Source organism: Notamacropus eugenii, chromosome 2, assembly GCF_028372415.1.
Source record: "Notamacropus eugenii isolate mMacEug1 chromosome 2, mMacEug1.pri_v2, whole genome shotgun sequence".
Taxonomy (NCBI): Eukaryota; Metazoa; Chordata; class Mammalia; order Diprotodontia; family Macropodidae; genus Notamacropus; species Notamacropus eugenii.
This window is the reverse complement of record NC_092873.1, coordinates 186,000,007-186,014,065: the sequence shown is the minus strand read 5'-3', so window position 1 is coordinate 186,014,065 and position 14,059 is coordinate 186,000,007. Positions and strand designations below refer to the sequence as shown.

Sequence of the window (14,059 nt, the reverse complement as noted above, 5' to 3'; positions counted from 1 at the left end):
ATATAGATCCCAGTTTTGGCTGCTTCTTAACTTGTGTGTCCTCAGACAAGTTAGTTAAACTTTTCATCTCAGTTCACTCATCTATAAAACTAGGGGCTTGGACTTTACATAAGATAACTACTTGCTTTACATCCTCTGACTTCAAGCTCAGGTTGCCAGTATTTTTACTTCTGTCTGGGATTTCTGCTTTATCTTTTAAGCCTTTATATTTAAAACTTGTACACTTCTGTTTTCTCCCCAGTGAAATCTACAAAACCAAATCAGTGACCCATTGGCTGCTATTTAACAATCTAATATAGAGGCAGATTTTGCTTTTATACGATATCCATGAGACCAAATGATATTTTTTTGAGCTTATGGTCACAGAGATTGCCATTTCCAGGTTAATCTGTCTTGTTGCTAAGGTGCTCCCTACCTCACTCTCATTCCCAATCCATAGTTTCTTGTAGAGATTGCTTTTTTCCAGAAAGGAAATTTTTACTGGGGTAAGGGGGGGATTAAACTTTATTTACCATACTATCAACTGCAGTAGTCAGTAATTTCCTCAGACTTGGAAAAAAAAGTGAGAAAGTTGTCTAATCTGTTTTGAAAGGAAGACAGCAACTGATGGGATAAAATTATAATCATAGAAAATATTAAGAATGACAGCCTTAAAATCTAAACTGAATCAAAGCAACCAGTGTCAAACCAACATTTCTTTTGGATTAACCAAGATGTAAGGCTCCCATTGCCATAAGGGTCATGCAAACATCAGGACCACAGAACCTTCATAATCTTTAGGACTAGCTTTCTCTGAATAGTTTAAATGGCAACTGAAATCAGCCAGACAAATCTACCTCCTTCATTCCACAGTGTTTTGTGTCACAAAACAAGTTTGTCATTTTCAGGTATCAACTACTTCGCTCTTTTGAGATTTTTTTTTTTAATTGCAGATATATCCGTATCAGAGGTACTCATTTGGCTCGTACTGTGGACCTAGTTAACTAGTTTGAATGAATGGCAGTTCATTTGGGCCATTCTCAGAATATCATATAGTATATCTCAAGTAGTTTGGGGAGGCAAAAAATCTCATAGTTTCATATCAGCTGAAATTCTGCTTTGGAGAATGCCTACTTCTGCTCCCTATATGTCTCAAATATTTCAGTGAATAAATAGCACTTAATTGTTTTCACCCCCCACACATACCTCAGATCTCTTCCTCTCTAGGTGTAAGCTACTTGAGAGTAGAGACCGTTAGATTTTTGTCTGTCTTGGAGGCTACCATGATAACTTGCCACATTAAATGAACTCTTAGTACTTGTAGAATTAAATACTGTTGAATTAAATTAGGTAATGCAAGTGTGTTACAGAAGGTAGGATTCAAACCCAGATCTTCTGACTCATAGTCTAGGGCTCTTCCTAGTACACCATGCTGTCTCATAGACATTGGATGCCAAGGTGGTGGTGGTTGTCATTTTATTTTGGTTCACTGGCTACTGGCTAAGGAAATGGCCAGTGAATATACGTTTTTGGTCATGAGAGAGAAATGGGGGTGGGATGTGACGGAAGAGTATGACTAGATCATAAAATCAGACATACTCCAAATAAGATATAGCTTGTGTTTCAAAAATTAAGTTGGTTTAGAACATTTTCCCATAGAAACAGGGTCATAAGTGGGAATTAGATTCCCACACAAGCCTTTAAATTAAATTAAATCCTTAAAAAGGATATATTATAATCCTGATGGCATGATCCTGAGGGAAGTGAGGGCCTTGGGGTACAACAGAGAAGAAGAAAAAAAATTTTGTCTTCCTTTTCCCGCTTTATGCCACCGTTCTAGACCTTTTCTAAAGCACTACTTTGGGCAAAAATTTGAAAATAAATGAAATTTGTCTTGGGGATCCTAGCATGCATAGGGAATTCACATTGTCTTAAATCTCATTGTTGCATCTCACCCAAGCCTGCTTAAACCTCTAAATTCCTCAGCTACCTCCTAGTCAAAAGCTCCCTTCTGGTCAGTGGGGCTTATCTTAGCTAAAGGCCAGTGGCAAATCAGTCTCATTGAATAAATTCAAAATAATGTGTGACTGACTTCAAACTCCACAACCTTCTTGGAGTAATTGGTGTTTTTAAAAAGAAGATTCTTAGTGATGAAGAAGAATCTCTAACTGGTGGTGTTTCAGGCAGTTTATCAAAGTCACCCAGACAGTAAGTATTAAGTGCTTTCTATGTGCTAGGCATGCAAAGGAATTCAATAGAGAAGAGATCTTTTGGGGCAGGAGCACGGTTAAATAGTAGTCTCCCTGCTCTGGTAATTAACCTGGGGCAGAACAACCTCCTCCCTTTTTCTTTCTCCTGCAGCTGTTCTTGCTTTAGCTTCTTTCTGTTCTCTACTTGTGAACCCCTCAGGAAGCAGCAGTGAGTGTGGGGCAGGCATTTTAGGGGGGAGGAAAATTGTAAGACAGCTGTTTATAAATGGGAATTGACTTCTAGAATTGACACATAGGAGTCAGTCGTTCACCAAACATTTATTAAGCACTCGTGTGCCAGGCACTATGCTAAGCACTGGGGATAAAAAAAGGCAAAAACAGCCTTGCTCTCAGAGTGTTCACGTTCTAAGGGGCAGGGAGGACAAGCCAACTATGTATATACCAGATACATGCAGAAGAAACTGGAAACAACTCCAGGGAAGGTCATAGCACTGAAGGGCTGCAGGAAAAGGCATCTTGCAGAAGTTAGGATTTGAGCTAAGATGTGAGGAAAGTGGAGAGGCCAGGAGATAGAGATGAGGAGGGAACATACCTCAGGCATGAGGAGTTCCACTCCTAACAAGGCGCAGAGTTGGAGTGTGGCATGCAAGGAGCAGTAAGAGGACCGTTGTAATTGGAGTGTAGTCTGGAAAGGGACCATGTTGTCAAGTACTTTAAAAGTCAAGCAGAGGATTTTATGTTTTGTTCTGGAAATAAAAGGGAGCCATGGAGTTTAATGAATTCTGGAGTAACATGGTTGGGTCTGAGCATTAGGAAGAAAACTGGCAGCTGAGTGGGAGATACACTGGAGTGGAAAGAAAATTGAGGTAAGGAGATCAACTAGAAGGCTGTTGGAGTAGTCTAGGTGGGATGTTATGAGTGAGTGGTAGCTGTGTCAGAGAAGAACAGGGATCTTTTGTAAGAGATGTAAAGATATAAAGATTAGAACTTGCTTAGGATTTATATATGGTTGTTTGGGGTGACACATGAAGAAAAAAGGTAGAAGATGTACTAACATTCAGAGATTCACTGAGGGACATCTACTTGTTGGGAGAGAGACTGTCTGGAAGTGCTCATTTGCCTGGAGCCTTTAAGAAGTGGCCTCTGAATAAGTGTGGTACAATGGAAATGGATTTGGAATCAGAAGACCTAGGTTTAAATACCCTTATTACTTGTATGATCGTGGGGAAATGACTTAACCTCTGTGGATCTCGGTTTCTTTATGCATAAAATGAGGTAGTTGGACTAGATATGTCTAAAAATAATTAGCAATAATAGCTAACATTCTTATAAGGTCTACTGTGTGCTAGGCAATGTACTAAGCAGTTTACAGATAGTATCTTATTTGATCCTCATAACAACCTTGGGGGTCAAGTGCTATTATTATCCTCATTTTACAGATGAGGAAACTGAGGCAGATAGGTTAAGTGACTCGCCCAGTGTCACACAGCTAGTAAGTGTTGAGGCCGGATTCCTGCCTCCAGGCCCAGCACTCTATCTACTGTGCTACCTACCTGACCTGTAGGACAGTATATTGGGTATAGACAAGATGTAGTTTTGCCTCATTTATTGATTTGAGTTACTGTAAACTTGAGTGGTTGGTTTGTTGAGAATAGAAGGAAACAGCCCTATTTACTTTCTATTTTAACTCTTTTAAAGAAATGAAAAACGTGATTCTAACGTAAGATTTTTTTTTCCAAGGAGAAATAATTTATTATACAGGTACTACACTTGGCCACACAGAAGGCAGTCAGTCTAGATTGTCAAGAGGATCCATGAGGCATAACTCTATGCATAGGTTTCAGACAGGTAGACGTTGCATTAAAAGATGAAATGACCTGGGTCAGGGAGGATTCAGATAGTGGTTAAAAGTCTTGAGTCATAGGGATAAGAGATCTGAATCATGTAGGAGAACTGGCACAGCCCTAGTTAGGGTTTCTTTCTGAAGGCTCCAGCCCAGTGTGACCATCTACTTCTGCCTCTTCTTTCTTCACTTGTCCTTTAGCTGGGGTTCTCCGGGGAGGATGGAAATTTTTAAGTTGTTACTAGGATGGTGCAAGAGCTAAAACAGTTAGATTTTAATGAAGAAGCACATAATATTTATCTATCCAAAAGGTCTCTTCTGAAGTTGTCACGTTGGGAGGTTATACACTTGTTCTGTCAATGCTATGGCTCATGATGTTTTAGATGTTCCTTTCTTGGAATTGACCTTTAGAACCAGTTAATATCCCCATTTCCATCTCCTCCCCCTCCAAAAAATCAGTTGTATTTGTTTACGACTACTAACTTTTTGGGTTTGTTTTAAAAATGATGCTATCCAGCTTGACCATCTACGTTATATACCAGTTTTGGCTCTAGATGTATCTGAGACATCTCTAAGAATGTGATCCATCCTCTGGTAGCAGTAATTGACATTTACGTAGTACTTTTAAGGTTTGCAGAGTGCTTTAAATTCTGTCATTTGGTTCCACAGTGACTAACAAGCATAGAGGTGTGAGGTGGCATGCCTAATATGGGTCATATGGAATTCAAATCCAAGGTTTTCCTTGACCCTATACCCAGTGCTTTTTTCAAAGGCACCATTGAGAATAATCAAAAGAATATGCCTTCGACGCTAGTCATTTTCAAAAGAGAAGAACCAAAAAATATTGCTTCCTAAGGGGACTACTTTGAATGCAACAATACTTGTCCATATTTAGTGTCCTTCCTTCCTCCCTCCCTGCTTTCATTCTTTCCTTCCTCTCTGTCTCTTAAAACTGAGTCTCCTGATCTCTCCCAGGCTGAAGGTGCAATGGCTTCTCATGACCTGGATCCACTCTGATCAGCCTGAGTTTTGATATGTTTCATTTCCAATTGGGGCCAGTTTACCCCTCCTTAGGCAAGGGTCTAAGTGTCCCCCTCTCTTCCCCTTTCCATAATTTCACTATATTAATGCTCAACCTAGTCTGGTCTTTATTTTGTTCTCTGAAGACTCATCACTGAGTCAGGAGACTTGGGTTCTGATTCCAGCTCTCCCACAAGTTAGTTGATTTACCTTGAACAAACCCTTTCACCCCAGGGGTCTTAGTCTCTCCTCTTCCATAAACCAAGGATCTAGACACTGCAATGTTATTTTTTTTGCTTTAAAGTTCTCTGAATCCATTTTACTTCATCACACCTCATGTAGCCAAGGAAGCTAAAGTTCATTTGTTTCTGTTTTATACTTCTGTGGTTGTATTTAAACTTGTCTAGCCCTTTTCATGAAACAGGGGGAAAATTGATAAATCATGTTTTATAGGTGGGTATGGAGCAAGAGCTTTAAATATGAAGCGTGATCCTCTGATTATGAAAGACCTTGGGCAAGAATTTCCTTTGACCCTGGGCCGGGATGTCTCTGGCGTAGTGATGGAATGTGGGCTTTCTGTCACCTATTTCAAACCTGGAGATCAGGTGATGTAACCCAATACTGCTCCTGCTTGTTACCTGCTTTATCTTTGTTTTTGTCTTAATATTTCTTTTGGGTGACTTCATTCTAGAATAATCATTGAGACTGCCTGTTAATGACTTATTTTGTTCATGTTACTCTCTGACCTCTTTATCTAGTGTTTCCCCAGCCTTTCCATGGGAGTTTTAAAGTTCTAAAATAATTTCTTTCAACAACATTCATTCCTTGGAAAGCCTGCTGTGGACAATCTGTTGTACTAGACACTCTTGGTAGCCTAGTGCAAAGAGTATCCATCCAATTTAGGAATTAGAGGAGCTGGATTCTCTTCCTGCCTTGGCCACAGACTGACCGTGAAACCTTTGATAAGTCAAGTAACTTCTTTACCTAGACTTGTTTCCTCATCAGTAAAATGAAAGGGTCAGATTAGAAGAGTTCTTAAATTCCTTTCAGCATAATGTTATCTGGAATTCCAAGATAAAGTTCTTGCCCTCTGGGGCAAAAGTTTGACTGCTGGGTTTTGTTAAATCCATTCCTTTTTTATGGGGGAGAAGGGGAGAATATCTGGGAGATATGTTTATGTATAAAAATTAACATATGGAGCTGTTAATCTCTTGCAGGAGCTCTTAAATGATAGTTCTTATCCAATAGGTTTTCACTTTTAAGATTGCTGTGCTGGCATAGTTTATTTATGGATGTAAATCCTCAAATTAATTGCTTCTTGTTTTTAGCACTACAGTTTTATTGGGAGTTTTCTTTTGCTAATGAATGTTTCAGGCCAGCTGGGTTTTATTTGGTTTCAGCTTTTCTCAACTACTTTAACAACATTCAGCCTGCTTACTTAATTTTTTTTTTTTTTGAGTTTGTTCTTTGGCGAAAAAACAAATACGGTGGGATGTTCTGGCACCAGGCTCCAGTGTGGTGAGGCTGTGCCCACTAAAGTATACAAAGTTGTAGATTGACTCCCACTTGAAAATAATTTTGATTATAGTATACATCAGTGTACTGTTGATGGGTACTTTTGGAGAGGGTGGCCTATGTTTTGGGAAAGAAAAGCTCTCTTAGCTTCACTAGATTAAAATAGAAATTTATTTTAAGATATTTATGTTTATATATGGATTTTTTTTTAGGTGTGGGCAGCAGTTCCCCCATGGAAACAGGGCACTCTATCAGAGTTTGTTGTAGCCAGTGCGAATGAGGTAACTATATGAAGAATTATTTCATGAAATCAGAGAGGATAAACAGACATTTGTTGGAAGGCGTGGACTGGTTTCAGGGCCTGATACATACTTTGGGGGCAGACGTCAGGAAGGAAGAAGAAAAGAAACTTTTGTTTTACAAAAGCAGAATTTTGTATCGGTAGGCTCACCTGGCTTCTTAAGATGGGGATTTGGAATAGAGCTCCAGATGTTTCCCCTGGTTCACATGAGAAACAGAACCCATGTTCTTGTCTCATTCTTGGAAACCAGGAGGCTGAACATTTGAGCAGAGGGAAAAGGGTAGGGAAGGGCAGGATATCAGGTAGAGGAAGGGAAGAGGGAATCTTTTTCTCACCTAAGTGAATGGTAGTTTGACAATGAATAAAGTAACCTCAGGTGGTCCACCTAAACTCTCCATTGAAGCTGTCTATGAAGCAGATCCACTAATTCGGTTATAAGACTTAGGAATAATTTTGGAGACTTTAGGCCATGGGCTTTGAAAGACCTCTTACCTAAACCTTGAATGACAAAGACTATAGAATCATATCTGACAGTCTGGGCAGCTTATATAAAGACCAGTGTAACGTGGAGTAGAGGAAAGAGCTTTGCTTTTGGAGCTGGGAGGCCTTAAGTCCTGCCCGACACTTCTTGACCATGTCACTGACTTCTCAGAGCTCTAGGCACCTCTCTGAGACTTTACTTTGTAGAGAAAGTGCTGTCCTGCATTAATTAGTAGTGGAAGTTCCCTTGTCAGTCAACTCAGAAGCCTTCTCGCTATCAATAAAATTACAGGTCTGGTTCCTGTCCCTACTTAAAAGAAGCTTATTTAATATATTTGATTATGAACTTGTAAGTAATTGCTTGTCCCTCATATTTTTTTCTTCAAATATAGGTGTCTCATAAGCCCAAGTGTCTCACTCACACTGAAGCTGCTTCCTTGCCTTATGTTGCTCTCACAGCCTGGTCTGCTCTGAACAAGGTTGGTGGGCTGAATGACAAGAACTGTAGTGGAAAACGGTAGGAACCCAGACAAATTCTTGGCTTTTGGATTCCCCCCCCACCCCTTCTCTTCCCCCAGCATTTCAGAAACATCATTCACATTAAAGATCAGCTATTGACTTATGCAGAGTGGGTCCATTGACATCTGGAACATTTGCAGGCAAGCTCCAACTTATAAATGTGCCATGTTTCAAAAAATACATTTCTGAGTTGGCTCTCTGGAAAATAAAAGATGTTTTCCCATGGATGTTTGTGTGGTATACTAAAGTCCTGCCTTGATCATTAGCCTCTTTGTGGTATGGTTGAGGATCTGGGTTCTTCAAATATTAGGCCAATATGGAACTGATTTCTGTTAAGGTTAACACCAATCCTTCCAATCACCCAGGTTTTCCCTCATCATATGTATGCAATCAGTTGCCAGATCTCTGCCTTTCTATCTCCATAATGTCTCTCACATCTGTTCACTTTTTGCTGTTCATAGCTATTACCGTCATCTTGCCTTTGTATCCCTAGTGCTTGACACATACTAGGTACTTAAGAAATGCTTATTGATTCATAGGTTGAGGGTTTACAAAAGACTTTCCTAACAAAAACCCTGTGAAGTCAGTTGTATATTTTGCCACTGAGAAGACTGAGGCTAAGTGACTTGTCTCTGGCAGAAGAACTCGTTTTGAGAGCCAGGTCTTTTGACTTTAAGTCAAATATTTTATCCTTCTCTACTATGCAGCCGAAACCTCTGGCAAGTTCTACTGAGCCGAAAAGGTTTCAATTCTAAGCCTGACTTTGGCCTGGATATTTGTTGTCTGATGACTGAGATTGAGAAGGCTCATCACCAGAGGCTTGACTATTCGGTTGGAGATGTTTTAGATCCCAGCAGCCCTTGGAACCAGTCGGCTGTGGGATGAAGAGCTGGCGAACTGCATCACTTGAGGGAGTGCCTCTCATGAAATCACAGATCTTTTCATTTTATTTTTATTAACTGAGACAATAACAAAAACAAAGAATTATTGAAACAGAGGAATGAGGAGTAAATCTTAAATATCTGCTAATTATAAATAGTTGTTTTATAACTAGGTAGAAGCAAATGCATTTTGCTGTAGCACTTAGCACAGTTCCTGGCACATAGTTGGCAGCACCTTTATAGGTTCTATGTGAAGTTCTACAGCCTTTGACTTTGTTTTCTTTCTTATATTTAAAAACAGTTTTAAACAGAATTGTAGTCAATTCTTGTGTGTTGTACTTCTGTTGATTTCATCATCTTGTATTAACTTTTTCCATTTTTTTGTATGTTTCATATTTTCTGGCTCAATATAGTACCATAATATCATATTACATTAACAGACCATGATAAAAGTTTATTCTACCGCTAGACATATAGGTTGTTTCTAATATATTTTGCCATTACAAATAGAACAGCTACTAGTATTTAAGTACAAATAGGTCCTTTTTGTCTGATAATTCAAAGGGTGCCATCAGTTCTGTGATGTTATATCTTGCCATATTGCTTTCCAGAATATTTACACCACTGTAAAATTCCACCAGTAACATACAGTTGGTCCTTACTGTTCGTGAATTCAGTATTTGTGAATTTGTCTACTTGCTAAAAGAAAAAAATTTGTAACCCCCCAAATCAGTACTCTTGCTTTCACAATCATTTGTGGATGTGTACAGAGCGCCAAAAAAGTCCAGTGCTCACATTCCCAGCTGAAGTTGAACAAAGCAACTCTCTGCCTTCTTGTTTTTGCTGTCCTACTGTAAACAAAATGAAGGCATTTTTCATCAATGTGAAGGCAGTTTTTGTGCTCTGTTTAATGCCATGTTTTTCCCATTTTTGTGCTTTTTGTTGCTGATTTTGCAGTTTAAAATGACCCCCAAGTGTAGTGCTGAAGTGCTATCTAGTGTTCCTGAGCACAAGAAGGCTATGGAGAAAAGACATGTGTTAGATACATTTCATTCAGGCATGAGTTATGATACTGTTGGCCGTGAGTTCAGTGTTAATGAATCAACAGTATGATACATCTAGAAAAAGGAAGAGGAAATTCTGTGATCCATATGGAGGCCTCTCTGCAAAGTGCTACAATAAATACAGTGACCAGAGGCTCACAGAGACCTAACCTGGTATTTCCCCAGGAGCAGTGCTTCAGTATTTGGTAGTTCAGTATTCGTGGTGACTTCATAGCACACAACTACCAAGAATGATGAGAGTTGGCTGGATTAGAGTGCTCAGGTTCCCCACAGCCCTGTTGCTGTTGGATTTTTTTTTTTATTTAAATTTCTTGGGTAATTGTGCCATTCCATTAAGTGTAAGAGAAATCACAGGTTTTTCGAAGTACAATATTGCTGTGGGAACTAACCATTGTGTTCAGTGTTTCTGTGACAAAATTTATTTAGATATACTTTGGACATACCAAGAATACATCCTCTGTACATACTCCTCCCCTTTTTCTATAGCCCTGACATCCTTCTTCTGACCTGCAGGTAGGAGTGATTTGGGCCAGTGGTTTCAGCAGTTTGGGAGCTTGAGCTAGCAGGAATAGAGGTAATAGGGCAGTGAAAAATGTTTAAAAAATAAAGAGTGAGAAGCCATAAGGGGCTGGGGCTCCTTTTTCCACACCAGAGATTGGCTCACCACCTTCTCTTTCCTCTTCTACCACCTGTTGTTTCTGACAGTGTTTCATAGCAATCAGGATTTTAGAGCAGGAGGGGAGCCCAGTATTAGACCTATGCTCTAATTTTGTAGATGAGGAAAACTTAAGCTTAGAGAGTTTGTTAACAAGAATTATAATCTGTGATTTTATCTCCTAAAGAATTCCTGAAGTGGAAGCTCCCTCCATTAATTCAAAGCAAAACCCATCTCTGACTTAATAAGTTAGTCCTAGGGATTTGTGCCTGAGCCATCTAGAGGTTAAAAGCCAGATCTTCATGACTTTCAGCCTTGCACTGTTTACATTGCACAACATTACCTCTATAATAATGGTAGTAGATCATTTTTATATAACACTAAGATTTACAAAGCAATTTCCTCATGACAGCCATGGGACAAGCAGTATCCTCGCTTTACAGAGGCAGAAACTCAGGTGCATAAAAGCAGCATTCAAAACAGCATGACCAGATTCTTTCCTTATGTGACTCACCATGGACTTGCAACACATTGTCAAACTTCTCTCCTTCCTGCCTGTCCCCAAGCAAGCATCCAGCTCTTGGGATATTTTCTCAGTGTTTTTATTTTTAGTGGCAAAAAGTAGACACTGGATAAATACCCCCACAATACATTCGTCTTTTTTTCTCTTAAATACTCTTGGGAAAGACAAGAGCTCACATAGGTCATAATAGTAGGTCTTTGGATACTCAAAGGACTGAAGAAAGATTACTTGATATTTCAGAGAAGCACCTGCTTGTAATTTCCTCACAGTGTCAGGACAGCAGCTCTGTGAGGCAAGAGGGTCTGGGCCATGGTGAGCTGCAGCTGCCAGACTAGGGCTGAAGCCTAAAGAACAGCAGAGGTTGTGAAGAAAGTCAGCAGGGGTTTTGGGAAGTTATCAGCCCTCCTCCATGGTGCCCCCTGCTTGGGGAAAAGGGAAGGAAAATGAAAGACAGGCCTGGGTTCAAATCCTGCTTCACATCACTAATAGCCATGTGACTTTACCTCTCTAAATGTCAGTCTCTGGTATCGGATTGGATGGCCTCCAGGAGCTCCTCTGGCTCTAAATCTGTGACACTGAAATTCCACAAAGGAAGAGGAATTGCTACAGCTGCCTAACTGGGCTGTCATTTGGGACCAGTTTTGCATATAAGAGACGCATGGACAACATCCAATGCATGTGATTTCCTGAAGGCTTGATTTCTTTTGTGTTTGGGAAGGTGGGGAGGGACTTTCTCTAGAGAAAATTCCTCTCCCATCCCAGTCTTATTCACAGTGCAACTGTCTGCCTGCATCAGATTAACATGGAGTTCTCTCTCGTGAAAACCACAGCAAAAGACGCTAACAAAGTGGCTTCTTAAAGATTTGTTTTTATTTATAATTAAAATTTATTTTATGTTATTTTATTTTTTGGCTTTTTAAAAAAATAGTTCACTGCCTAATTTTCATTAGACCCGTCTAAGACTGTTTCAGGCCTTGATCTCTGAGGTCCACTCTAGCTCAAATACTATGAAATGACATCATGCAAGTTTTTAGTGAAATCTGTAGATCTGTCATTGTGATTTACTTAATCCAGAAGTTATTAAACTATTTACTGTGTTCTCCCCTCCATCCTCTCCCCGCCCCAAGCAAACGCCATACAAAAACTAGATGTCGGCACTGAGGTTAGTGAGTAGCACTGATTGAGTTCACCATGATAGATGAAGTGGGTTTTTTTGATCTCCCCAGTAACACTTTGGAGTTGGATTAGACAAATATATATATAGGGAAAAAGACCTTGTCCTTCTTTTCTTCCAATTCCATGTGTGTTCATGTAGAATTTTAGAATGTTTTAGATGCAGCTATGTTGCATCTGGTGTTTTAGACACAGGGTCTAGGAGACTCTTCACCTGTTTCCAGTGTAAACTCTGTTAATAGTAATGGCTTCCATTTCACCAGCACTTACCAAGTACTTTCTGTGGAAAGTATAACCCAGTGAAGCAATCAGTGCAAGTATTCTTACCCCCATTTTACCCCTGAAGAAACAGACTTAGAGTGGTTAAATGAATTTTCCCAGGACCCCGTAACCATTAAAGGTCATAACTGGGATTTGAGTCTAGTTCTCCCCTAACTCCCAAGTCTAGTGCTCTTCGCATCATACCATACTCCCTAATAACTAGCTTGGTGACTTTAGGAAAGCTACTTATCCTATATTTAGGTTTTCTTTAAGGGAGGTGAGAGACACTGTGAAAACAAACAGTGTACTTTTTATTAAGACAAAGCTTTCCAGATTAACAATGGAGTTTATTTTTCTCTTTCCCCTAGTTCCTTGCCTTCATTAAAATGGCTATATATGTAAGAACTGGGCTTCAGTGAATTGGAGGAAAAATTTAATCTCTGGGTTCTGATGATATCATAAAATATGTCATTTTTGTCCTCACATTCTGATATCCCCAGAAACCCTCAAGTGAAATTATTTTTTTGTATCAGACAGCAGCCCATCCATTATTCTTCATGATTTATTCAGTAGGAATACATAGATAACATGTGGCTTTCAGTATTAATACGATTTTTTAATGTTTCCACACCTAAATTTTATTCTTGGATATGGGAAAAATCTGATAGCAATTTGTTTATGTATTGGTTATGTCATAAAGCACTTGGGTTTTTCTTGTCCTGCCTGAAATTTGTCTCCTGATAGAAAAGCTATACCTTATCTTTCCTGGCTAAAGCACTAGAGATTGGTCCCTTTGAATTCCAAGAGAGAAATTTTTTTTACTTTAAACTCTTGAAAATAGATATAGTAAATTTAGAGAATTTTCATATTTCCATTGCTAGGAATAGACCATATGATACTGTAAAAATCTGAGGAGCTAAACCCAAGTAAGAACCGTGGATGATTCTGTTTCTTTGCTCAGACCCCTGGCTAAAAAACAGCACTTTTATTTGATGTACAAGGATGTTCTACTGGCCAATGTGTTCAGTTTTTTTTTAGATTCTTTGCCCCAATACAACATGCCTTATCAGGCATTTAAAAAGAAAAAGATTCATCTCATTTGATTATAGGATTAGGTTAGCCCATTTATAAATCATTTATGACTTCCCTGCAGTTTGTTTCCTTTCATCTGTTTTCATGCTGGGAGATGGACTAGAAACCCAGGAGTAGACTTTTCTAGCGTTCTCCTTATTTCTTAGAGTTTCTTTGTTTCTATAGTGGGTTTAGCTTGAAGTCTTGGGATCTCTTTTGTTACTGAGCTCCACAAAAGCCTTTAGGATTTAGTAGATTGGCATGTGTGCCAAAAAATGTATTCATGACAGAATATAAAATTATTTTGTGGCTTTCATGTATAAGTAGGGTGGCTGGGGAAAATCATGAAGGTGAAACGTGTGTCTCTTTTAAAGAGACTTGAGAACACAAGTATAGGCTCAGCTGTATCAAAGAATTCCAACTTCTTTCCACAGACTCAAAGTTGAAAGGGACCTCAGAAATCCTCCAGTGCAGCTTTCCCTTTCGGAATGGGGAGAAGGGGGAGTCTCTTTGTTATTTTTTTTTATTTGAAGATGATTTATTGATGTTCTTTGTTTTTACTTA

General features: G+C 39.2%; 1 protein-coding gene across 5 annotated transcripts in view; it reads left to right on the top strand.

Moving 5' to 3' along the window:
- The window catches only part of RTN4IP1 (reticulon 4 interacting protein 1), a 58,130-nt gene that overhangs the window by 4,130 nt on the left and 39,941 nt on the right, over positions 1–14,059 (top strand). For all 5 annotated transcript variants that reach the window (XM_072642972.1, XM_072642969.1, XM_072642973.1 and 2 more), the window contains 3 exons: positions 5,506–5,657; positions 6,780–6,848; positions 7,741–7,865. In XM_072642972.1, the coding sequence (XP_072499073.1) occupies positions 5,532–5,657; positions 6,780–6,848; positions 7,741–7,865 (320 nt within the window). In that variant the 5' untranslated portion in view covers positions 5,506–5,531. The remainder of the gene's footprint in view (positions 1–5,505; positions 5,658–6,779; positions 6,849–7,740; positions 7,866–14,059) is intronic.